The sequence below is a fragment of the Cicer arietinum genome, chromosome 6, assembly GCF_000331145.2.
Source record: "Cicer arietinum cultivar CDC Frontier isolate Library 1 chromosome 6, Cicar.CDCFrontier_v2.0, whole genome shotgun sequence".
In the NCBI taxonomy this organism is placed as follows: Eukaryota; Viridiplantae; Streptophyta; class Magnoliopsida; order Fabales; family Fabaceae; genus Cicer; species Cicer arietinum.
Window position 1 is genome coordinate 66,736,376 of NC_021165.2, and position 26,693 is coordinate 66,763,068.

At 28.7% G+C, this 26,693-nt stretch overlaps 3 protein-coding genes across 3 annotated transcripts; all 3 read right to left on the reverse strand.

The window, feature by feature from the left end:
• Positions 1-10,222: 10,222 nt before the first annotated feature.
• LOC140920834 (uncharacterized) lies at positions 10,223-10,753 on the reverse strand. The gene has a single exon (XM_073369681.1). It carries the CDS (start codon positions 10,751-10,753, stop codon positions 10,223-10,225), a length of 531 nt encoding a protein of 176 aa, XP_073225782.1.
• A 2,853-nt stretch (positions 10,754-13,606) lies between these two features.
• Positions 13,607-15,677, reverse strand: LOC101512865 (exocyst complex component EXO70H1). The gene has a single exon (XM_004505848.4). The coding sequence runs from the start codon at positions 15,601-15,603 to the stop codon at positions 13,723-13,725; it is 1,881 nt and encodes a 626-aa protein (XP_004505905.1). The 5' UTR covers positions 15,604-15,677; the 3' UTR covers positions 13,607-13,722.
• A 7,066-nt stretch (positions 15,678-22,743) lies between these two features.
• On the reverse strand, positions 22,744-24,875 carry LOC101512559 (large ribosomal subunit protein uL29). The gene is made up of 4 exons (XM_004505847.4): positions 24,741-24,875; positions 24,491-24,626; positions 24,076-24,232; positions 22,744-22,964 (listed from the first exon to the last, which is right to left on the reverse strand). Exons 1-4 carry the CDS (start codon positions 24,742-24,744, stop codon positions 22,890-22,892), a joined length of 372 nt encoding a protein of 123 aa, XP_004505904.1. The 5' UTR covers positions 24,745-24,875; the 3' UTR covers positions 22,744-22,889.
• Positions 24,876-26,693: the final 1,818 nt, after the last annotated feature.

A 26,693-nucleotide genomic window follows, 5' to 3' on the forward strand; every position in this document is an offset into this window, starting at 1 on the left:
TACAAAATCGAATTCACAAGCGATTTATGCTACAAAGTTTCTCAATTGTCAAAATATAAAACACGACAATCGATTTCATAATCGATTTAATGATATGTGGTAGCAATAAATGCTGAACCAAAATCGATGTGACAAAATATACATCAATCCAATCGATTGGTGAATCGATTGAGGATATGGAAAACCGTTTTAAAAAATCGATTTCATAATCGATTATTTCTCCCAGAAATCCAAAGATTTGAGAAATTTTCCAATCTCAAACACGAGCATCGATTTGGTAATCGATTTTGTCAAATTATAAAAACTGTGAGCCAAATAAGTCGATTGGAATACCTGCACTTATCAATATCTTTAAAGAAATCGATTTGGAAATCGATGCTGTTATGAGAAGTTTTTGTGAACTGGTATGGAAATCGATTTGGACATCGATTTATCCATTGAACATTTACTTAAGAAAATCGATTTGGGAATCGATTTGCAATATAACTGTTGCAAAAATACTAGCCGTTGGAGGCAATTGTAACGGAAACCTTTCATTTCCCTCTAATAACGGTAACAAAATCAATTTGGCAATCGAAGTTTTGTGTGCAAATGTGTAATAAAATCGATTTAGAAATCGACTCTGAACAGTACCATTTAAATCCCTAAATCGATTTCTCAACACATTTTCACTATCAAACTCTCCCCAAACTCGATTTCTCTGTGCTTTGATACTTCTCAAACCTCTCAAGCTTCTCAAATCTCTCTAATGGCAAGAGTTAAACAAACAAGTGAGAAACCACCTCAATCATCCTCTTCAAAATCCATTTCCCTAAATACTTCCTCAACTTCTAGTGGTAGAACTCCTTCTCCTCAACCTACTTCCCCTCCTGCAAAAAGAGTTCCTATACCCACTCATAATATGTTGGCAAAGGATAAAGGGAAATCCATTGCCACTGACCAAGGAAAAACCAAAAAGAGGAAGGTTCCTCAAACAGAAAAGCTGATGGGTGATGCCATGAAGGGGCCAACCCAAAAGAAGAAGAAAACCACCTCTTCCCCTCAGCCAAAGAAGTCTCAACCTCTCAAAGGCAAACCTATTGAGGACATTGTTCTTCCCCCTGCATTCCTAAAGAGGAAAATCCATGAGGCAAGAACTCTGGATTTTGCCTACTTTGATGCAAATGGATTCACCTTCCAACACCATCTCAGATTTCATGGATTGGTAGATTTTCTCTCCTGCCCTTTGGAAACCTATCCAAGACTTATTAGAGCCTTCTACTCAAACTTCACCCTCACAGACCTTGGATTTGAGTCAGAAGTTAAAGGCAAGAAAATTTCTATGACTTTTAGGGAGTTCTCCAAGCTATCAGGACTACCCTTCTATGGAGAAGCTGTTGATGGCAGAACCAATCCTGATTCTACTGATGATGCTTGGGAAACATCAGTAGATAGATACACAGCCATTCAAGACTTGATGGTTGAAGGGTTTGTGGAAAGAACATCTCTCCCAATTGGTCAAATGAAGGTCCAGCATAGGATGCTGATGTATGTGCTATCCAGAATGTTGGTACCTAGATCAGGGAACCATGCCATAGTTCATAAGCTTGACATTACTCTTCTTTGGGGGCCTTTACAAGGAACTCAAGATGAGTTGGGCGTGGATTGTGCTGGTTAATATGTTAGAAACAACACAAGGAAAGCTAATGCTCCCTTACCCTCAGCTGATCACCAAGATTCTGAGACACTTCAAAATATCAGTTGTCAAAGAAGAATCAGTAAAGACAACTCTGATTTTTGGTGAGTCAATTGTCAACCAAATGCAATTGAAGAAGATCAATGGTATTTGGAAAAGGGCTCAACCAAATGCTGAACAAGCTGAGCAAGCTGAAAACCAATCTGAGGTTTTAGCTAAGTTGTTGGAACTTATGGAGTCTCAGGCTGCACACAATGCTAAGGTGGAAGCCTCCCTTATGCAACTCCAAGCAACCCTCAACTCAGTTGTTCAAGATGTAAATGCCATCCAAGACCTTTTGGGTCTCAAGATGTCATTTGAAGACATAGCTGACATTGGCACACAAGTGGCCAATCAAGAAGATCAACCTAATTCCCCCACTACTAATCTGCAACAGAATGATGTTCAACCTGAGTAACGTGCTAATAATGTTGTTGATACACAAGCAACTGAAGAAACAACCCCTATCAACCTTGATAGTTCTGAACCTCATGGTGAGGAGACACTTGCTAAGGCTAATATAGCAGTCTCTACCTCTCCCATTGGTGATAATGAGGAACAGCCCTAGATAATGTTGTTGACACACAAGCAACTGAAGAAACAACCCCTATCAACCTTGATAGTTCTGAACCTCATGGTGAGGAGACACTTGCTAAGGCTAATATAGCAGTCTCTACCTCTCCCATTGGTGATAATGAGGAACAACCCTAGATTAGTTGTTTAGGCTTTTGTTTTCTTTGTTGTTTTGCAATTTCTTTTTTTTTTCAGTATATCTCTTGTAATAGCTTTTGAATCATTATTCTCTCTTGTATTATCTTTTTGAATTTAATGACAAAGGGGGAGAATTTGAATGAATGTAACTTGGAAAATTTGAAATTGAAATATGAATTCTATAATTCATGGGGAGTTTTAAATAAGAGTTATTATAAAGTTAAGTTTTAATTTTGAAATGTAAACTCAAAGTTAAATTGTATGTTTGTCATTTAATCAAAAAAGGGGAGATTGTAAGATATATGCCTCCTTGACTATGATTTTGATATAACTTCCAAACATACAATGTATATGCATTATCTGATTAATCTAATAGTTTGGGTTGAGATGCATTTCAGGAAAGAATCAAACACTACACTTGGACAAATCTTGGATCTCAAGCAATCAAGCAAAGATTGATCATATCATACAAGGCTTGAAGATTATGTGTAAATTTGTCTATTGTTCATAGTGTTTATTAGTTAGATTCATCATTATGATTTCACACATCTAATATTTGACAATTAAAACTGAAATCATAAAATAAGTATGTTAATCAATCAATTGGTTAATCGATTTTCTGATTCATAGAACAAAGTTTTCACTGAGTTAATCGATTAGCAAATCGATGACTTAAATGTTTTTATCAGACCTGTGTTATATGATTAAAAGAAATCGATTGGACAATCGATTGATATACTTTTCTTAAGTTACAAGCTTTCTACTAATCAATTAGTTAATCGATTGCATGAATGAATTAGTTCATCATTTATCAAAAACATATTGCATAATCGATTGGCACATCCATTTTAATTAAATATCTGAGTTACAAGGACAAAAGTATTCATCAAACAAAGACTCCTCACATTGGAACAAACATAAAAGAGATGGTGATTCTCCCTTGGCTTCGGCCAAAGAAGGTAAGTCTTCTAAACCTAAAGCTCAAATTCCTAGTTCTTCTTCTCATTCTTAAATTTAATGTTTTAAATGCTTAGGAAGAGGTCACATAGCATCTAATTGTCCAAATAAAAAGTCTATGATTGCAAAGGCCAAAGAGGTATATGAAAGCGATTCTTCCTTTTATTCTTACTCTTCACAATCATCCCCAAGTGAACTAGGGAGTGACTACGATTTATATTTTAGGCATAAGCTTGGCCTACGACCTATCATAGGCTTTTTTTCTTCGGCATGGCTTGACCTTTTTAAAAGTCTGGCCTAACTTGGACGCCTATTTAAAATAATTTAAAAAAATATGAAACAAACATCCTTTAAACCCTAAAAAATAATTTTTTGTGTCAAATAATAAATTTTTTTTTTCTGAAACAAACACACTCATTATTACCTCTTAAACAAATATGGAAGACTACTGAGTGATTAACTAATTGAACAACTACCAAATATGGAATGGTTACCAAATATGGAATGCTACCGAATATTGAACAACTACTGAATATGGAATGTTTACTGAGTAATTGTTTAATTGATAGAATTTAAAATATAAAATAATATTATTAATATAATAATAAATAATAAAATATATATAGGCCGACTTGTCAGACTAATAGGCTTTTTTATAAACCGCTTTAAAAATAGTCTAAGCTTAGCCTTTTTATTAAATAAGTCACGCCAGGCCAGACCATAAATAGGTTAGGCCATAGACCCTTGACGAGCGGCCTAGCCTATTCTCATCTCTACTTGTCACTCTGGGAGAGATGAATACAATTATATGCTTAATTCAATTTGTGCAATACATAATTGTACTTTAGCATATTATATATATATATATATATATATAACTTTCATTGCACCTCATCAACCACCTCATGTCACAATCCTTTCAAAATTGGGACACGAGAGAATCAGAGAGATAATCACACAAACAACTACACGAGTATTATATATTATATTTTAATAAGTTATCTCACTTATATAGTGCTGAGTAAAAGATACACGTATTTTATTTCACGATTTCAAGATAAGGGTTATTTTTATAGTAGAAAACTGTTGAGTTTAAATGTAAATGATGTAAATGATTAGTCTCAGACTACGAATGGAAAATATTTGATATATAAAAAAAAATGTAGTTAATATATTTATTAACGTTTTGAGTTTCACTAGAGTGTCATAAATAATCTAATAGATGGACCTCAACTCTTAAATAGAATAGAGGTAGAATTGTGCCATTATAATTTATATGAATGAACACCAACAACATTTATGCAAGAGAATAAAGAGATAAAACTTGAAACCAAAAAAAAAAAAAAAACAGACTAACTTAATATACAAACTTTAACTACTTATATACACATTTAGATAAAGGTAGCCCTTCTAATAATAAACATAATTACTAATATATATTAATTATTATCAAAACAGACTAGGTGTTTTGTTTTGTAAGTTGTACATTACTTTATTTATGATTGAAGTTTATTTTTTTAATTTTTACATAATTTCAACCAATAATTTTGATCCATTTTTTTCAACAATTCACGTGTGTAATTTGAATTGTTAAACAATTTTTTTGCATTAATTTTTAAAATATTATTAAAAGAAATTCTATAAAAATTTAACATTTATCAACAAAAGATTAATTAAATATGAATTTATTGTAAGCACTAAAAACTTAAAAAAATCATATTTAATTTATCTATAGTTAAAAAATTTTAAATTTTGTATGAGAAATTCTTATAATCTCTTATATATAAATATATAAAAATATTAGAAAATTTAGACGATGCATATAAATTAATTTAAAAATGTAAAATAAAATTATTGATGAAAAATATTTAAGAGACAATTGTTTGAAAAAAAATATTAAATAGACTAAAAAAATTAAAGAGATGGTTCTAATTTCTAAAGCTCAAAACAAGAGTGCACAAAAAATAAAGAAAAAGTAAATTGCTTGGACCCTTTTAAGAGGAAATTTCTCATCAAATTCTTCTATGTTATACATAAAAAATTAAAAATAAAAAAACCAAATCGATCAATACATATGGCATTTTTATAGTTTGTCTGATCTGGCACTGTAATGGGTTCAACAATTTGTCACTTGGAATTTTAGATTTTTGTAATACTATATCGATCCTTGGAACGGTGTCAACATTTATTCAGTTGTCTCACCAAAGCGAAACCGTAATAGACTGTCTGGTTGGAGTAGCAACTAACGCATGACCACTCAGCTACTGGTAGAACTTTCATGCACTATGACTGATATTTGGTACCACTAACTGGTTGGAAAAATAAAATAGATGAAAGCCAAGTGCCAGAATGACTTTAGAATATACACAATTCAATACTTGAGTGCGACTGTAGATTTGAAATTTTAAGGTTAGGATCAGGAATTTATGAGTTTATTTTATTGGAATATTTTAATAGAATTATTTGAATAAAAAAATTATTTGATTATATTAATTATTTATATATTAAAAATCTTAGGCTTAATTGCAGTTTTGGTCCCCTATTTTAGTTGAATCGTAAAAGTAGTATCTCTATTTTATTTTTCTCCAGTTCTGGTCTCCAAACATAATTTTGATCCAAAACTTGATGAAGTTTCATTTTTTTCAAGTCACATCACACCATTTATAATCATAGATTTTAGGTACAATTGTTGCACCACGAGATCTTGAGGCATGACGTGACTTAAATAAATGCAGAAAAAAAATGAAACTACATTATATTTTGGACTAAAATTTTGTTTGGAGACCGATACTAGAGAAAAATAAAATAGATTGACTACTTTTACGATTCAGCTAAAATAAGGGGATCAAAACTGCAATTAAGCCAAAATCTTAATTGATTAATGTCCGCATTAAGTAATAAAAATTATTAAATTTTTAATTAAATAGTTAAAATCTAATAAATTTTATTACTCAATTAAATAAGTCAAATTGTTATTTTCAGCAGCACAACATTTGTTCAAAATATTTAAAGATCATTAAATGATTATCTAAAGTGGAAGAGAGAGGATAAGAGGTGATTTAATAATTTTTATCTTTACACCTTTTTTTGTTTTTTTTATTTAGTTAACTAACGTAATTTTTTGATTTTTTAGTTACATCTAAAAAAAGTCACCTTCTCAAATCGGTGTCCCTTAAAATGGGGTGTGCAAGTATCAACGTTTTATATAATCTAATTATTTAAAATATTAAATAAAGTAATTAATATGTCGTAGATTCTAATATACATGATATGTTATTTAAGTTATCCACTTAAGCCTGATTATATTTATTTTGAGTATGTTTTAATTGATAAATTAATAAATTAATTTTTAACATATTCATCATATTTTGGAGTTGAAGTACAAATTTATTTGTCACAAATATGTATTAGTGATTGTTCATCTACTTTTTAATATTTATTTACAATGTACAAAAAATACAACTAAATTAGAGTTTCTGGTAATATCTAATTTAAATTTTATAATATTGAAACGTATACTTCAATAAAATCTTGTGTTTTTCAAAACATGTTATGTCTAAAAGATATCTAACATGAGTAATAATCATTTCACTAAATGACAAGTGAAATGGGTTAGTCTTTGTGTGTCATCTCAGAGCAAATATATATATATATATATAAAAGATTACCATCGATCTTATGCAAACTACATCGTTGTAGAGGATATAACTCAGATGTACTAATTCAGTGATCTATCTAAGTGGATAATACATATCTAATATCAATGAAATTATCTTGTTTTTTGACATTTGAAATAAATTTCAAGGCACATCTATCTTGTTTAATTAAAATAGCACATAATAAACTATACAATTAGTTAGTTTATTATATATATACTAAACAATATTATATTATACATATATTAAACTATACTATATTATACATATAATAAACTATAATTTTAATATAATAAACTATACATACTATATTATACTATACTATATAATAAAATAAATTATTTATTAACTTGTCCATTTAACACTCTAGTTGCAATGTAGTGTTCATAGTCCTTAAGGACATAAAGATCGAAAAATCCTCAGGAAACAGAGGTTCGCCAGACTGTTGATGTTGATGCCTGTAATCCTGTTGCTCCTCCTGCTCATGTTGTGTATGATCCTCAAACGCATGATCTTGTTGCTCCTCCTTGCGAAACTTAGGTTGAACATCATAATCCTCCTCTTGTTGCATCTCTTTGTTCCTTTTTTTCCTTTTTTTCAACAACGGTTCTTCTATTAAATTGCATAGAGGTCAAAATCGAGAATGTTCTACAAGGTTCTTCGTTCCTCTGGTCCTCAATGAAAAAAATGAAATGAAAAAAATTGAAAAATGGAAAGAAAAAAAAAATTACCCGAAAATTTCATTTTTCTAAAATTTCAGACAGTTATATTCAATACTAGAAAATTTCGGTGGTTATTTTCATTCAGAAATTTTAATTTTCAAAATTTTTGGTACACAATTTAACTACTAGACATTTCAAAACACTGAAATTTCTGGTTAAAAATAACAACCGGAAATCTCATTTTTGAAATTTTCGGTATTGAAATATTACTTTCCAAAATGAATTTTCTAGTTTGAGAAATTCAGACAAAAAATTTTTACTTTTTCGAAAATTTGGAAATATAGGATTATGCTCAAAATATCTGAATTTATTTTAATTTTTACTATTTCCTTAGAAGTATTTTAATAAGTTAAAAGATAAACATTATTAATAGGGGATAGAAATCTAATTGAAAGGGTATAAAATTTAATTTTCTAAAACATTTTACTACAACTGGACTCGGAAAAGTAATGTTGATGACAAAGGCCCGTTATTAGATTTATTTTGTACTGATCCTTTGTATACCTCAATTATTATGAAAAAAAATATAAGTTACTCTTTATATTATTTTTAAACTTTTTCTAAAAATATTCAAAATCTAAATTTTGGAATATCCAATTAGTTGTATGTCATTAGTGAAAAAAGTATTTTGAAAAACTTCGATTCTAAATTTTCCAAGTATTTTTCAAAAAGTTCATATATTTTAAAAGTTTGAATATTTTAAGCGACTCAAATTTCAATTTTTCAAAATGGACTTTTTGTTCTAAAAAATTAAACTATGAGTTTTCCAAAAATTCTAAAAAGTTTAGATAAATAAAAAGTTAAAGATATAATAATTTTAAAAAAAAAAAATAAAATGTGAGAGGAGAGGACCAGTGGAGGAAAAACTTGGTCTTTGATTTTTATTTTTAAAGAAAGGCCCAAAATGAGCCAGATTAAAATAAAATGAAGAAGACAAACCAATGAGCCCAAAATCTAAAGAGAAAGAAAATATTTAAAAGACCTCCAAATTTATAGTCATCCTCACATTTTATTAAAAATTCATTTTTATTTTTATAAAAAAGAAAAATTATATATTTTTTGGCACGTGTTTGAATTTTTTCAAGTTTTCTGAAACACAGTTTGAACTTTTCAGAAACATTTGTATTTTTTTAAAGTTTTTCGATATGTAAGTTTAAATTTCTGAAAACATTTGTATTTTTTTTAAAGTTTTTTAATAGACAAAGTTCAATTTTTTTTACACTAAAATATTCTGGAAAACCATTTTTAAAATTTTCCGAAATTCAAATTAAATTTAGTGAAGTACAATTTTTCAAAAATGAAAAGGATAACATAGACAATTTGCATAAAATGGGATAAAAATATAAATAGATAAAGTATAATTTCCTATTTAAAAAAGTTGTACAAAATTTGAGTATCACGCATTTTATCTAACATTAATGCAGAGCTTCTTTTGGACACCATACCCTTCCCTTTAAAATTAGATTTTGTAACCTCTCATTTAATTCTATACCCACATTCAAATTTTTTTTTCATAAACTTTCTAAAATACCTATGATCAAAAGTAAAAAATATTCCAGATGATTCACACATACCTTCCTTTCAAAAAAATCAGAAAAAATAATTATTATTTTTCAACATTCTTGAATCATAAAATTTATTTTTGAATTTTTTGATAGTTATATTGTGAATAAGAAAATTCAAAAAAATATTTACGGTAGTTATTTTGTATTCAAAAAATTCATTTTTAAATTTTTTTATATACAAAATAACTATTAAAAAGTTCATTTTTAAAATTTAAAAAATAACTAGCAAAAATTCAAAAACGAATTTTCTTGTTTCTGATTTTTTTTTTACATTGTTTTAAATATTTTTTACACTTTCTTGTACATTATTATATTTCAGCGAGACGCAGACAAACATAAATATAATAAGAGAATAGTTTTTGAGAAAATGAGATAAAGAAACGAAGTTATACAATAAAAACTGACTATTAAAAGGAAGAGACGGTGTTACAAGCTATTGAAAAAAAAATCATGATAGTGTTTGTTATTCATTTAAACTTCTTTTTAACTATAATCAGTTAATTTGTGGTTAATTTTGATACTCATATTTGATAATTTATATTTTATTTTTATTTTCAAAACATTTTTTTCGAAACAAAGATATGTACAATCCACAAAGTTTTGCTTGAGAGGACTTTTGTGGTTGGTGTGAGTGAGTGAAAAGGAAAACATTGATAGCAAAGGTTCTGAGAAAAAGAATAAATGTAAGGCAAAATAATTTCATTTTTTGCACTCTTATAAATACTAACGTTCAGTCGACACTCTCATACACTAATGCAAATAAGAGTAATAGAAAAGAAGTTATATATGAATTTTTTAAACTTCAAATGGTAGGTTAATATATATATATATATATATATATATATATTTAAAATTCAATAATAACCTAAACCAACATAACAACAAAAACCACATAACTCATTGTCGGAGGTAGCTTGTGGCTAAATATCCAACAACACTAAGAAATGTCATTTCATCATTGATTGTAGAAATAGAAGGATTAACTATCTTTTCATTGGCTAAGGCACGATCACAAGCTTGTGGTCCATCACCGGCAACTTTGGCATCATAGTTTGCACTTAATGGATCATCAACCAACTCATCTAATGAACTTTTAAACGATGTAATCAATCCATTGTAATCATCGGTTGCACATTGTTTGATGGCTAATGAAGAAGGGTTTTGGATCATAAATGTTTTAAGAATATTTTGGGCATTTTTGGACTTCTCAAGTGCCATCTCTAAGAATAACTTGCAAATAGTTAGATAATCTTTGGCCAAAGTTATTTGTGTGTTGCTTTCTAGAAGTTTTAGACAACGTTCATTGTCCTTTGCTTTGTTGCATACATTTTCATACAACTTGGAGCCTGAATTTGGTGAAATGGCATGAGAAATATTCAAGATCAAGATAATGGTGAAAAAGAAGGATATGCATGTTGATGGATTCATTTTTTTGTTAGAGACTGAATGAAACTTACTTTAGGATTCTTAATTTATAGAGATTATAATATTTTCTATCAATTAATACTCTTTTTTTTTTTTGGGCAATTAATTAATACTGCCTCTATATTTAAAAAATTACCATCTAAGTTCAGTCAAAAAAGAAACTACCATTTAAGAAGTTTGCGTATAAAGTTTGTAAAACAGTCGAATATTAATTCTAGCATTTTTTTTATAGACAAAAGGCTGAAAATACTTGCATTAAAAATATAAATTTCTTTTTTTGTTAAAAGATATAAATTTGTTTGATTGAGTCGTTGTTTATTTTTTTTAATGATTTGATTATATTCTATTTTTGTATGATTCTCTAAAATTGGTCTCATGAATTCATATATTAATATACAACTTGTATATTTTGTTTACCAATATTAAAATTAAAATTATAATAATAGTTGGATTAGTTAATCCTTTGATGAAAATATTAAAATTCCAAATTTTAATAAAATTCATTAAAAAAATATAACTATTTAAAAAAGTCTAAATGAGAAATTATAAGTCAAATGGAAAATAATTCAAAAATATTTGCCCACGTCGACTTTGACTTGGTCAAAACCAGTGGATCCACCAATTTTCAAAATTAGTTAAAGTTAAGATAACAAAAGTGATATTTTGAAAATAAAGGGACAAAATTGCAAGATTTTAAAAGTTGGGAGTTAAAAGAGTATTTTAAGTGTAAAAAATTACAATCTAGTGATTTCAACATTATTGTTGGATTCAAGTGTGAGTGATTAGTTATACATTTACTATGAATGAATTAAATGTTGAATATATAAGAGATGTGATTTGTATATCTAATGCCTTAAAGTTTTAAATAGATATCTAATGCAAAAGTCTCTTATGATCTTTGAATATATTGTTGCTCTCATACCCTGTACTCCCAAACGATTATTATTTGAGAATGAGGGAATATAATGTTTAAGTGTAATTCAAATATTCGATATAAATTACTTTATTTAGATAATTTTAAAAATTAAGGTATGAATTTGTGATGAGTAAAATATGAATTTTTAAACTTCGTAAACTAAAGATAAAATTAACAAACATATAGATCTATAAATTAAATTTTGAATTCATTTTTTTTCAAGTAATTTTTATAGTTATGTAAACAATCTTACAAAAAAATATTTCAAAAATATATGTTGAAGTTTCAGTAAGGAATATAACTACTTGTAGTATAATTTTATATATGGTAAAAAATGTGATTTACTTTACATAAGTTAAAAACAAAATTTTAAAATTTTATAGAGAATAAAAACTTACTTAAAATTGGTTTATATACACGCAATTATAGAGATTTTTTTAGACATAGGATTGCCATGACCACTAAAAGTCCCCAATTTTTTTAAAAAAAAATTAAGTTATAATAAAAATTATAAAAACAACTCCAGTATAATTACAAAATTAACTACATCTTTCGACTTTAATTCCCTAAATTTCAATTGTGTGAGTTGTGAGTTTCATTCAAATATATAAAATTGGAACTAAATAATCTAATAAGCTCAAAAACTTAACCTAATTTGATAAAAAAAAATTATATAGATTTGAGTCAAAATTAAATCAAATCAAATAACCCAAACATCTATCGGAAGGATAATGGAGTGCATAAGATTAAGAGGATGATGTAGTTAGAAGATGCTTTTGTTTTATACAAAATACTACAAAGTATATTGTAGTGGTTTACTCGACAACCAATGGCTACACCCACTCTTCTGCTCACTAGCCGTAATATTTTGTAGAAGTTAATTGAATATATAATTCATATGAAATAGTTTCATTTTGCTTAACATTGTAAAAGAATGATAATATATGCCGATATAGTATCATTTTGCTTAACATTGTATATATAACTCAAATTTTTTAATTACAAGATGCATTAGTCAGAATTATTATAAACTTGTATTTGATTTTTTTTTCTTTTCTCTTATACTCTTGTCTTAAGATGTTGGTATAGCTAGATTTTTCCATGAATGAAATAGCTCAAAAAAAAATAAATATTGAGATACGACTTTTAAGGATATGAGTCAAATAAATTTTAAAATTTATCATTATGATACTCTAAAATCAACAAAAATATTGGTCATAGCTATAAGTGTTAGTGTCCTTAAGTAATTCCTCAAGCTTGAAGTCAAAGAGTTAGTGTCCTTACATGCAAGCTTTATTAATGATCTAACTCACTAGAGTCCTAATAATTGCACTCGAACTGAAGTCGTAGAGGTCCAATAGCAAGTAGTGTTAAATCCGATCCAAGTTATAGAAATCCAGCAAAAACAAATACTTAAAGAGAACACGACCTCCGGAAGACTTGAAGGTTAAGTAAAGAGAGGGATTAACCCAAGAGAGAAAATCTAAAAGGTAAGGGCAATTATTGGGATCATTGACTCTCAAAAGCCCTAATTCGATATCTATAAAAGGTATATAGTCTCTAAATAAAATACATGTAAAAAACCCGAGTCTTAGTCACGACATATCGCCGACAAAGTCATTAAAATGAAATACATTCATCTTACATAAACAATATGAGGTCTTGCCCTTGATTCTCGTCATTGGTGTGTCATCCAAAGTTCTGGAAAAAATAGTGGGTTTGTTAAAATCTTGATTAACTACAATAATTTTATAAAAACTAAATATTGTAGTCTTTATAAAATCAAATTAATGTATCTTTAAAGTTGACTATAATTGAAGTTTAAACAAAGTCAATTTTGCACACGGACATGTCTTATTTTGGAAATTCTTATTATATATTTATTTATTAGTATTTTTTGTGTAATTTTAAAATTAATATTTATATATCTCAACCATAGCTTGTTTTAAAATTTTAAATACAAATTACTTTTAACATGAATCAATTAAAACATATATTTTAAATCAATATTATAATTAAAATGTTTAATAAAAATCATGCAAAACTATGCAAAACTTCACCGGCGACTAGAGCCACCACGAGAAAACAACGTCGTCGACGAAGAATATGACGACATACTACCCGAATCTCCAACCCCATATAAAATGTTACACAAACAATTCTCTATATATTCCGGTTTATATCTTATAACCGACTCCGACCCGACCCGATTCTTCTCGTAGAACGCACCATACTTCCCCACGAGCTTCGAACCTATCGCGACTTTGATTTCATCTCTCAGTTTCGAATCAGAAACAATCCACGAACACTGTTTTCTACACTCTTCGTCAAACGCATTGTGAAAGTTCACGAAACTAGCCCTAACTTGCTCCAACGGTATCTCCACCGTTGGATTTTCCGGCAACGTCGAAAATACTTTGTTCCATCCAACGTGTACGAATTTCGACACGTGCTCTCTAACCTTCAATTCGTGATTCGTTAACCAATCTTCACCGAGAATAAACCCTAGGTTTGATCTTCGAACCTTAACGACGACGTATTGCATGTTATTAGCGAGGAAAAGATAAGAAAGCGATACGTCTTTACAGAGCTCTGCTTTTCCGTCAAGTTTACAGAGAAGAACAAGTATAAGCCACGCGATTTTCTCCGATATCTCCAAAGATTTCTGATTCTCGCCGCGCACAGGGCTTCGATAGTAAGATTCTGGCAACGGAGATTGCGGCAAATCGGCGACGATATCAGTAAGCACGCCGCTGTAATCGGCGAGGAAAGTGATGTAGTTCATGACATAGCGAGTTAGCGGGTGGACCCCACCGCCAGGGACTTGTTTCTTAGAAGAGTCTTTCTGAATAGCTGTTTCGAAATCCGTTAACATTGTTCTAACGGCTTCTTTGAGTTTCACCAACGACGTAACGGCTTGTAAACGGACGTTAGCCGTTGATTCAAACGAGAATATGGATTGAATTTGTATCCAGTGATTAAACATAGCTTCGTATAAATCAAGAGTTCTAAACATTTTCTCAGGCGTTTTCTTGCATTTTCCCACCATTTCCGGGAAAGAAAACAACATAGCCGCACCTTCTTTAGTTATCTCCGCGAAACACGATTCCGCGATTCTCTTCCCTGAAGCAGCGGCAAAAATTTCATCGCAGAGAATCCTTTCGCCGTGAAACAAAGTTCCAACGGCAACCTTTACAGCGTTCAACCACGTCTTGATTTTCAACTCAATCACTTCCCAATCCATTTTCTGAATCTGAGAGAAACTCAATCGTTCAACTCCGAGATGATAAAGTGCTTCATCAACAATCGATTTTCTCATAACGATGTAAACCTTGACACACTCTTTTCCGTATCCAGTCGAAATCATGCAAACAGCAATAGCTTTCAAATCCGCCATAGTAAGCATGGAAACTCTTTCCGTTTCGGAGATTGTATTTCCGGCTACACGAAACTCGTCGTCGGAAATTTCGTCTTCGTAATCGGAGACACTGCTTCTACGATCGGTTGATGAACGGTTAGAATTTGAAACGGTTTCAGGATCCAAATGTTCTCTATTTGCTGATAGTATTTGGTAAAACTCTTTTTGAAGTGTTTTCATAGCGAGTTGCATTAAGAATTGAGCTCGAACGAGTGAGTTAGAAGTGGAATCACGTTTCACAAGGTACTGCATAGCGGATTGTAGTCCTTTAACAGCGTTAAGGTACTGTTTGGCTTCTTCGCGAGTTTCGCCGCTGAAAAGAGGGCTAAATAATTTGGATTGGTGATTCGTGTTTGAATAATCCCATTTTGTTATAAGTGATTCCGCGGTTTCGATGTTTTCTTGCATTAAGGAGTCTGAGAAAGTCTGTACAGGAGAGGGAGGTGGGAATTTTGATGACGTGGATTCAGAAGGAAGTGATTGATGGAAGAATATGCTTCTCATTCCTTTTCTAGGCATTTTTGTTATTTCAAAGAAAATATTGTGTAGTAATATAGTTTTGTATGCTTAACTATTGAGAAATTTGTTGTGTGATAAGTGAGAGAGGGTGGTTATATAGACAAGGATTAGATTAGACTTAAACAACTTAGAAGAGTAATTAATTATAGGCGTGGCACCAGTTGGACTGCAAAAGTGGGATTAATCAAAACGTACGCGGTAAAAGTGGGAAACGTTTCTTGTTTTCTTATATTTCTGTCTGTGTGAGTGTGACACAAATACGCTAGGACAGTAATCAAAAGAGATGTTGCCTACTATGGAAGGATCTCATTACTCATAAATTACCAGTTGCCAACTCAAAGAAAAAAGCTGGAATTGTCTTCCAATTAATTTCCGAAATTAATTTTATTCAAGATGTATTTCAGAAAAATTTACTTTTATTTTTAATAGAAAAAATATTCAGATGTGCTGGTTTTGGAATTCACCATAGTTAAGGAAATCCCACAACTCCAATAGTCTACCACCCTTACAAGGAAATTGTTATACAATATATATTTCAGTTCACATGTGAATACTAGGTGGTATAATCTTAAAAATTAAATTATAATAAATAGAAGCATCAAAACTTCAAAAAGAGTAATCTTTTATTTAAATTTTAAATAACATAAATTTTTTTGTAGATAACATCAATAATGTCAATAACATAAAAAGAGACCCCTTTATAAATAACATAAAAAAACAAGACCTATGTTCTAATCAATAACATCAAAAATTCAAAATGTTACAAAATGAAGCATCATTTTCAACATTTTATTTATCAAGTGAATTATTCAAAATTAACATCATTAGCATTTTCAACATCAACATTTTGATTATCCAAATTATTATTTTTGATAGGCACATCACTTATTTTCCGGATCTAACATTTTATCAAACTTGCAAAATTTGATGTACTTTTTGTCACTTTTAATTTGAACTGGCTAAAACTAAAATTTGCAACTTTTAACCATAGACATAAAAACATCAGATTCTACCAATGAACTATTGTAACACATTGTATAATATGGGAATATTGACGATATTATATCTTATATTTTGAAGCGTTAAAAAATATAAGACTCTGACCTTGCACAAACTATTGACCGGGCTTTCGTGGATCACATGAAAATTATTAGTGTTATCATATTTTCTATTATATACGCTATATTTTAAAATTAGATAATAGAAAACATATTATATGATATATAATATTTTTTTCTGAAAATTTTGAAACATTTCAATTTATAATTTTACATTTTTATTATAGGGTGCTTAGCACAAACTACCACTATTTTATAAATAAAATATATTAGATAATTTTTTTTAAAAGAAAAACTATATCTAAGATATAGTCCTTCCGGCTTGCCAAAATAAATGGCTTTTTTTCTTCCAATACTTTCTTTTTCAAATTTTTTTTTATCAAAATACTCCATTTTCAAAATTATATACTAAAATATCTAATTTTTAAACTCACCTACAAGTTAACCTTTGCAAATGACGACTTCTTTAACGAAATATGTGTTTGCAAAGACGACTTTTTTAAGGATTTAAAAAAAAATTATTTTTTTCAAATTAATAAATATATATATATATATAATTAAAATAATTCATAAAAACACACAAACACAAATTTTAAATTATATAGATTGACTAGAATTCTCTGTAACATTTGAACAATGTTTTCGAGTATGACCAGTTAACCGACACAGTCCGTATTTTCTAGACACTTTTTCAATTTTTTTAACAAATATATATACAATTCATTCATAAAAAATAATATCATAAATTTTACAAAAATTACGATAAAATTAATGTCTAAGGTGAGCTCTAGTACCACATTGTCGAGATTTTCTCACACGTACGAGATTTTGACAATGCCTTCAAAAAAGTATGTGTCGTCAAAATTCGGTACTTGTGAGAAAACCTCGGCAATGTGGTACTAGAGGTCACATTCGACATTAATTTTATCGTAATTTTTATAAAATTTTTGATTTTTTTTTATGAATGAATTATATATATTTGTTATAAAAATTTGAAAAGGTGTCTAGAAAATGCGAACTATATCGGTCAGCTGATCATACTTTAAAACATTGTCTAAACGTTACACGGAACTCTAGTCAAACTATATAATTTAAAATTATCTTTTTATGAATTATTTTAATTATATATATATATTTATTAATTTAAAAAAAAATGAATTATTTTTTAAAAAAAATTCTTAAGAAAATCACCATTTACAAAGACGACTTATAGGTAAGTTCAGAAATTGAGTATTTTAGTATATACTTTTAAAAAGAGAGCATTTTAGTATATTTTTTTTAAAAATAGGTTATTAAAAAAAAACTACTTTTGATTGTAATAAAAATATTAATATTTTGGTAACTACTCGCTACTCTTCTTTGTTTGTATCAGTCGAATTTAAATTCAGTCTCAACCTTCTGGTGCAATTGAATTAGCGCGAAGGAATTAGTCTAGCGTCATTTGTTTTAACTAATATTCAGTTTATTCAGATTGATAGGATATTTCAAAAATAATATAAATTTAAATTTACTGACATCTAAATTAATAATATAAAATAATAAAATACTTACAAATATTTTAATATAATTAATATAATTATGTAATAGAAATATTCATATATTTGATTTGTAATATAAAATAATAAATACAAATATTTTAATATAATTAATATAATTATGTAATAGAAATGTTCATATATTTGATTTGTAGTATTGATGATTAAATAATTTAATAAATTTATAATAAATCGAATTGATTTACTATTTTGAATAACGAATATCATACAAAATAAATAAATGAAAAATATTACATTAAAATAATAAATAAAACACCGTCACACACAGCCAAAGTCCTGAAAGAAAACAAAAAAAAATAAGAATCATTTATTTAAATAGAAAAGAAAAAAAAGAAAAACACTCTATGACTTAAAATCACTCATTTATAGTGAACGAGAAAAAACAATAACAAAGATACATAATGAGAGCACAGAAAGCGGCTGCGCTCCGTCATATTTATAAATATAAGTATAATTTTTGCTTATCATAGTTTTTTTGGGTACATTGGTTATCATAGTTATACTAAAAAAGTTATACTTTAAAAAAACCTGTGGATAGGCTAAACAACGATGATTGATTAACTCTAATCAACGATAATTGATTGATTAAATAAAATATTTGAACCAAGAAAGCTGGTGAAATTTATATAAAAAATTATAAAATGTTGCACTTTCTCGTCGCATATTAGTTGGAGCGATTAGTATAAGCTTGTCACAAAATAATACTCCACTGAATGGGTCAACAAACTACAAAATAAATATCCTCGTGATATAAAAATAGTAAATCTTCTAAAATATTGCTGAATTTTATTTAAGCTTTATTAATTTTTTCTCCCTCAAGGTTCTTTGATTTTGGTCATATTGTATAGTTCTTATTCAATCTACATAATTATTTAATATTTCCGGTAAAACATGCTTGCGTTTTATGTCTTATTTAAATAGAGATTTCAGTCTCAACTATTGAATTTTGCGTACGCTTGAAATATACTTAATTATTTTTGTAATTGGATTTACCTTTACGTAGTTATCTGATTGTGCTTTTGTCTTAGGTCGTTTGCATCTGCATAAGCATCCCTCTATCAATGAAGACCTTTTTTTTTACAAGCAAACATTATTAAATAGACTATAAGGGGAACTCTAACTATTAACTTTAATGATTTGATTTAATGGTAAAATTACATATTGTAAGTTGTAAATTCAAACTCTTTAATAAGTTGATTTAGTTGTAAAAAAATATATTGTAGGCTGTATATTCAAGCCCCTAATATTATTGGAGCAAAACAAATGTTAATTCTCTTGTGAATATTTATTGAAGACATTTATTTAATTATTTTCTATTTTATATTGAGTGACCATTTCATCACCTTCATTTTTTTATATTTAAAAAAACAAGACATTTCCGTCTTTGTGGTAATATTCTTTTAGACCGTTACCTCATTCCATTAAAGTATTTATCATGTTTACTAATTTAACTTATACGTCGAAATATTTAGCTTAACTTTTGCAGTACGTGCACATGGTTAGTTGCTTCCATCGTTGGTTTGATCAAGTCATATATTATTATTTTTTAAATGTAGTCTCTTTCTTATTTTGTTTAATATTTCTTCCAAACATTAATAAGGAAATGAAAACCATGCATGCTGAAAAGGCACTAAAGACAACGAGTGAATAGCTTTATAAATTGATGAAATATACTAAAGTCAATTTTCAAATGGACGCATGTAATCCGTTATATACTATTTCCCTTTAAAAAGTAGCTATAGCTCTAATTAATATTAATTTTTCTCTCAAATAAACATTTTCAAATAGCAATCTTTTTTGACAAGCAATTTAATTGTCAATTTAATGCTGATGATTTATATATTTCAGCAACTTTATTTAATTTCGTAAAAAAAAAGTCAACTTGGTTTAATTAATTTTTTTACTTGATTAATGGGTAAATTGAAGCACTTTCTTACTTATATTTCTCACAAAAGTGGAATATTTGTCTGAGCAATATAAGGTAAAATATTTCAGTACTATAAGAGATTTTGACACATTTCTATTTAAAACTTTAAAGTATTAACTATATAAGTCTTGTTTTTTATATATCCAAGATTTAACTCACTCTTAATCAACTAAAACTTAATTATTCACACAATTGAAACCAACTATCTCCCCCTCAAACTATAAAGTATGAGTGGTTAAGTCTCACATCGATTACGAATAAGTTAAATGTTTGATATATAAGAGAGATGACTAATATACTTAATCTCTTAAAGTTTTAGTTTGAGATGTGGTATCAAAATCTCTTATAAATCTTAAAACATGCTATGCTTCAACTTGATGGAGGAATGAGAGTAAATTTTAATATTTAATCTTTGTATCGAAAGTCTTCCTCGTGGGCAGGAGGAGTGTCAAATATACAACATTCACAAATCATTTTATAAAAGAGAAAACTGTCACAAATCAATTGATATAGTAAAACTGTGTATAAAAAAAAAAAAAACTTCCATGTGCAGCCAAAGGAGAAAGACAAGAAGTGAACACGGACACATGAGTTGTTTATTTCTGTAATCAACTGACAAGTGGGAATTGGGAAATTAATAACACTTAAGATGAAGGAGCCGCATTGAAAACTAAAAGCTAATTTGACAATGCAAAGCTTACTACTTGTGTATGCCTAAAGTTAAGCTTATGCCCGCCAAAACTGATTATAGATATTCTTCAACATAAACGGTCCATCTTAATTCATTCTACAAATGCAGCTTGCATACGTATACTTAAGTCTAGTTATGACTTTGGTGTGTTTGCATTCATTGTGTTTACTTTTCACTTTTAAAGTAAAACATTTTGGAATAATGAATAATATAAGGCTAAATTTCTGATTACCAATGTATTTGATTGATAGTTTTTTTTTTTTTACAAATAGTTAATTGATAGTGTGTTTCACTATTTAAATTTCTAAATATAAGCATAGTGAAGCTTTAAAAAACTATTTGATGTGTTAGTTAGTGGTAAGTTCTAGTCTCATTACCACAAGGTATTGAGTTTAAACTCTCTCGAGTACATTTGTAAAATTGGTCACTTTAATAATAAAAATTGTCATTTTCAATTTTTTTTGAAAAAAACTACAAATTTAAGGTAAATTGTTAATAAAGTGAGTTGAGTTTAACTCAACCCACAAAACCAATTTTTAGGATGAAGAATATCTCACATTTTTTTAAGTTAAACTTTGTCTCACTTATACATTACTTTTTTAGATGATGTCACATCCAATGTAAAAATTTCAATACACCTCTCATACTCAAAATTGAACAGCTAGAGTGTTAATCATAAAAATTTCAATGCAACTCTCATACTCAAAATTGATCAGCTAGAATGTTAAACAAGTGGTGTGACAATAGGTGGTCCAACAGATCATTAAAGGCTCTAACCCATCTTAAAGTTTGAGTTTGGCGTAATTCAACACCACTAAACTTATTTGTAAGTTGAGATAAACAGTTCAAATAAAAAAAAATGTTTTGTAAATTTTGAAAGACTAAGGGAATACAGTTCAAATAGGTATTCAAATTAAAATTTGAACTAAATAATCTTTTGTCAGACTGATTAATTAATTTAAGACGAATCAAACTAATGAAAACGTTGAGCTCAAGTATTGTAGATATCAGTTTGAACAATTTGCAACGATGCTGAAAGTTGACACTGGAAAGGAAAAGAGACTGGATAAATTAAACAAGAGGCTGAAGAAGTCACATTAAGAACTTGGGAGGGACTGCGACAAACATAAGATCCATGAGTCCATATACCAACATGAAAGCCACAAACCCACCTACTCTCAACATTAATCAATATTGAATGGTCCACAATTTGAAATTCAGCGTTTGAAATAAACGACAGTAAGATCTCAATCTAATGGTCATGCACATACTGGACCTCGTGAATTGCTGACTGAATGAAATCCATTTTCTTGAGTTTTTCTTTCATCTTACCTCAAAATTCAATTAAAAATGAGTAAATAAATAGTTGCTTTTACAGACTATGTGTAAAAAATGAAGTTCACTAAAATTAATGTTTACAAACTTCAATCCAAATTTATACTAATCTGTCTTTATGCCAAGATCTATACGCAGCTGTCGCCTTCATGTTTGGTGATTAACAAGACTCAAACCCAAGCTAAGTGCAGTGAATCAACACATGAGCAGTTTCATATTTAAAATTGCCACTTTTAACTTCTTATGTGTAATACTTTTATATAGATCCATTAACGACAAATAATACTACCATTATAAATGATACTACTGCAATGATTCTGGAAAACCTTTTATAATTCTTCTAACACTATACGTAATAAAATATTAAAACTAATTTTAACCATTGAAAAAGCCAAGTATCCATGATGAATCATAACTTGTTAATAATTTATAGTACAGGTCTACAAGGGTCCTAATTGGGGATGTTATTATGCATCGGTAAACATGTTCGTAATGAATTTAACAGATTCCAAACTCATTTTATAAATCAAACAGATGGGTAATGTTTGGTAAGGAATCTGAAACTGGAACGAGTAAAAAACAGAGATAACAATTTTACTTAAAATTCCATTTCAGTGATTAGTTCAACTCAAAAGGAGACAAAAATAGAACCCAAGATCAAATATTTTTAATAATTATGTCAAATAACAAATCAGAAGTCATGCAATAAGGGCCCAACATTACACCTTAATTGCATATTTTCTCATTGGGAAGTAGATTTCCTTCTTCTTCTCACGCTCTGTCTTCAAAGATTGCTGTAAGAAATACAAAGTAAATTTGTGTTATGAAGGAAGCCTATATGAATAGAAATATCAACTATATTGCACAGAGCTAATTCATAGCAAACATCACATGAAGCACTAACGTATGAAGCTATTATTGAAAAGAAGGTTCTCAAATCAACTACACAACAAGGAACGTCCCCAAAAATCAAGATAGGTACTAGTATATAGATGCACGGGAGCTAAAATAGTACAATCAAGTTCTATATAACACCACCCAAGAAGATATAAAAACAAAAAATGTGCACAAGTCTGATACTTTAGCAAATAGTAAATAGTTTTCAAGCTAAAATCCGCAAGAATGCATCTGTATCATCTATGCTCCAGTAAAAGCAGAGTGATAAAAGCATACGCATCATAATGAAAATAAAGTGTATAAAGTTAAGTTCCATATGTGTTGGCCACATATAATTTTATGAAACATGAGTAAATATCAAGTCATCATTTAGTATTTGAACAATACTGAGTCCTGCACCATGTCAATTAAGCAAAGCAAACATAATCTTTGAGTTGCCGAGGCTTTTGGCTAAACAATACACTCAAATCTGCTATGTCCCAATTCGCAAGCTTAAAACAATAATGTGTAACTGATCCTAGAAATTCCATACGGAAATGACAATCTAAAGTAGTTGATCGATACAAGAGAGGCTTTCAACCAGCACAGTGACAGTCAGAAAGAATTCCAAAATCAACGGCTATTACCACGAATCAGACGGTTCTCCAAGTTGAACAGTGAACTATCATTGACTCCAGTTCAATAATTAGAGAAGTTTGATTGTGATTTATTTCTGGTTCAAACAGTTTAAAATAGTTGAACCATGACCTAGAAGTCACACTGGTTTGATGTAGGTTCAGTTAGCCAACAAAAAACTTCATAAACCATTCACTATATTTTGACAAATCATCCTAGATCTCAATTTTTCTACACCCCCTGCATTCTTTTCGCTTTAACCCATCCACAACATCAACTAAGTAATAAGTCAAAATTTCACCAAAAACATTGAAAAAATGTTTTACTATTCTCCATTATACAAAGACTTTTTACTAGAGAATACAGTAACAGTGCAGAAAGTTACAAATGTACCTGGTGCTTAGTGAGGCGTCTTCTAATAGCTCTTGTCTTCTTAGGGCGGAGATCCAAAGGCAGATATTTCTTATTCTTATAAGCTTCCCTCAATGCTGACTTTTGCTTCTGTGAAATCACAGTCAAAACCTGCGCTATCGAAAGCCTAACAACTTTTCTGCATCCAAACAATAAAACAATTCAAATCCCTAGACAAAATCAACGTCAATTTCTATCATCTACCGTAATATAAATGAAAACCCTAAAAAAATATACCATAATTTGTAGCATAGTATCAAATACTACAAATTGAAATTAAGATAAGTTCAGGCGATATAAATATTATGAAACTAAAACAAGTAAATTAAATTGAAATAAACATTATATAACAATATAATAAAACACAATAAAATGTATATAGAACGAGAGAGCGTACATCTTGGAGAGCTTATTTGGGGCACCACCAGTGACCTTGGCGACGCGAAGGAGCGAAAGTTCTGCTTTCAGATCCTTCAATTGATTCAGAAGGTCTGCTTTTGTTTTTTGCCTGAGCTCGTAAACCTTGATTCTAGCTTTTGCATTCAAAAATTAAACGATTCAGATTAAACAAAACTGAATAAAAAATGATAAATCAGAATGTAATTGAGGAAATGAAATATAATTTAGAATGATTCGTTTTAACATACCCATTGCGAAGCTCTTGAATCGCCGCGAAAATACTCGACAGAGTGTCTAACTCTGGTTGCTTTGATATGTTTTCTTCGTAAAACCCTAACCTGAGAGAAAAGACAGATCAACGAACGTTTAGATGGATCTGGGCCGCATTACCAAGTGAGATGGGCTGCGTTTGTGCTAGTATTTTTATGGCCCAATTAGATAAACTTTATTTGGTCTTCAAGACTTCAACTAAAATTGTTGATTAAAAAAAAAAAAACTAAACTACTTGTTGGCCAAAAAATAGCTAAAACAATGAATCTATGTTTAACATTTGAGGTGGTGGCTGAATAAGAGTTTAGTTTTGTAATCTCGTGTTATTGAATTCAAATCTTATCTATATTTGGTTTTGCAATGAATAAAATTAATTTTAAATTAATTATATTTAATTAAAAATAAGAGGATGTATATTTGGATTTTAGTTTTATTTATGTCAACATAAAATTTTTTTACACTAATAATGTACATAAATTAAATCTTTTGGATATATTTGGATAAAAGTAAGTAAAATAATAAATTCTAGTGTTAAAATGCTTTTTTAAACCAAAATTAATTCTACTAGATATCTATCATCAAAACATGACAAAGGGTTTGTTTGTTTTAGATTTTTGAAAAGTGATTTTGAATTTATATTTTTAAAGATGGTTTTTATGAAAAATCATCTAAAAATAATAGAAGTAATTTCGAATTCATATATTACTGATTGAAAAAGTAATTACACGACTTCAGTAATTTAAATATTTATTATTAGAGATTCTTTTATGGTAAAAATTATATCATTTTTTTTTAAAGATATCTCTTTTCCGTAAAAAAATAAATAAATAAAGTATATCTCAAAAATAATTTTCATGAATAGTTTTTCAAATTAGTTTTTCATTTTAATTATTTTTTAAAAATTTTATTAATAAAAAAAAATTGTAACAAATAGATGAAATACTTCAAATAATATTTGAAGATAATTTATTTAAAACAATTTTTTTATGTGAAAATTTATTGTTAATATTTTTTTAAAAAAATTGTGACAAAAAATAAATAATACTAAAAAAATTATTTTTGAAAAAAGTTGTAGTAAACGGATCCAAAATCAATTTTATGCTTTTAGAGTTGAGGTTGTCTCCTCCAAAAATGGTACCAAACATGCACTAAAAGGTTGTTTGCCCCAGCTTTTTTGGGTCTTCTCTTCTAGAGAGGTAGACTCACCATGTGTTATGGCCCATAGATTTTGGTGGTTCATGACCTTGATAATTTATATTATCCTATATTGCAGTTTTAATTTTCATATTTTCACCAATTCACTAAATTGAAACTGAAATTTTTTATAGGATTTTGTTGCAATTTCATGAGTTTTAATCATTCAATATAATCGTATATCATATGTCACATCATTTAAAATATGTTACATCATATTTTTTTAATTAAAAATTCGAGAGAGACCAAAACTGTTTGATTTTAAATTAGAATGACCAATTTTGTCAAGTTGGTAAAAATAAGAAGAACAAAACTACAATTAAACTTTTATACTACTAAGCCACGATATAAATATAAATATAAATATATTTTTTCATAAATACAACGCGTAGAAAAAGATGCGAAGACACTTAATATGATAGAAAATCTAAAATACATGTCATTTCTATCTTGTGCGTGAGAGAGAGTTTTGTTGTCGGACTATTTAGAAAGAAAAAAATATAGAGATCACATGTAAAAGGAGAAGGATATCATTAGAGATAGTTAATGTTGAAAAAGTTACCAATTTTTGTGAAGTGGAATTGAATTAATGATAAATTAGGGGGCTCTAAGTAGTTATACAATCATAAAATAACATGGAATTCTATGATCAATTTGGTTGGAGGGTAGGGAATGAGAGAATATTTTTTTTTAAATGTGTGTTTGATTAAATTCAAAAGGTAAGCGGAGTATAGCAA

Bases quoted from the DNA above. Each gene is read 5' to 3' on its own strand.
- LOC101512865 (XM_004505848.4), bottom strand. From the start codon at position 15,603: ATGCCTAGAAAAGGAATGAGAAGCATATTCTTCCATCAATCACTTCCT.
- LOC101512559 (XM_004505847.4), bottom strand. The intron at 24,233-24,490 runs GTACGCTCTCTC...GTTTGGATGCAG, and splicing joins CCAAATAAGCTCTCCAAGAT to AAAAGTTGTTAGGCTTTCGA. The intron at 22,965-24,075 runs GTACATTTGTAA...TATTTCTTACAG, and splicing joins GACGCCTCACTAAGCACCAG to CAATCTTTGAAGACAGAGCG.
- LOC140920834 (XM_073369681.1), bottom strand. From the start codon at position 10,753: ATGAATCCATCAACATGCATATCCTTCTTTTTCACCATTATCTTGATC.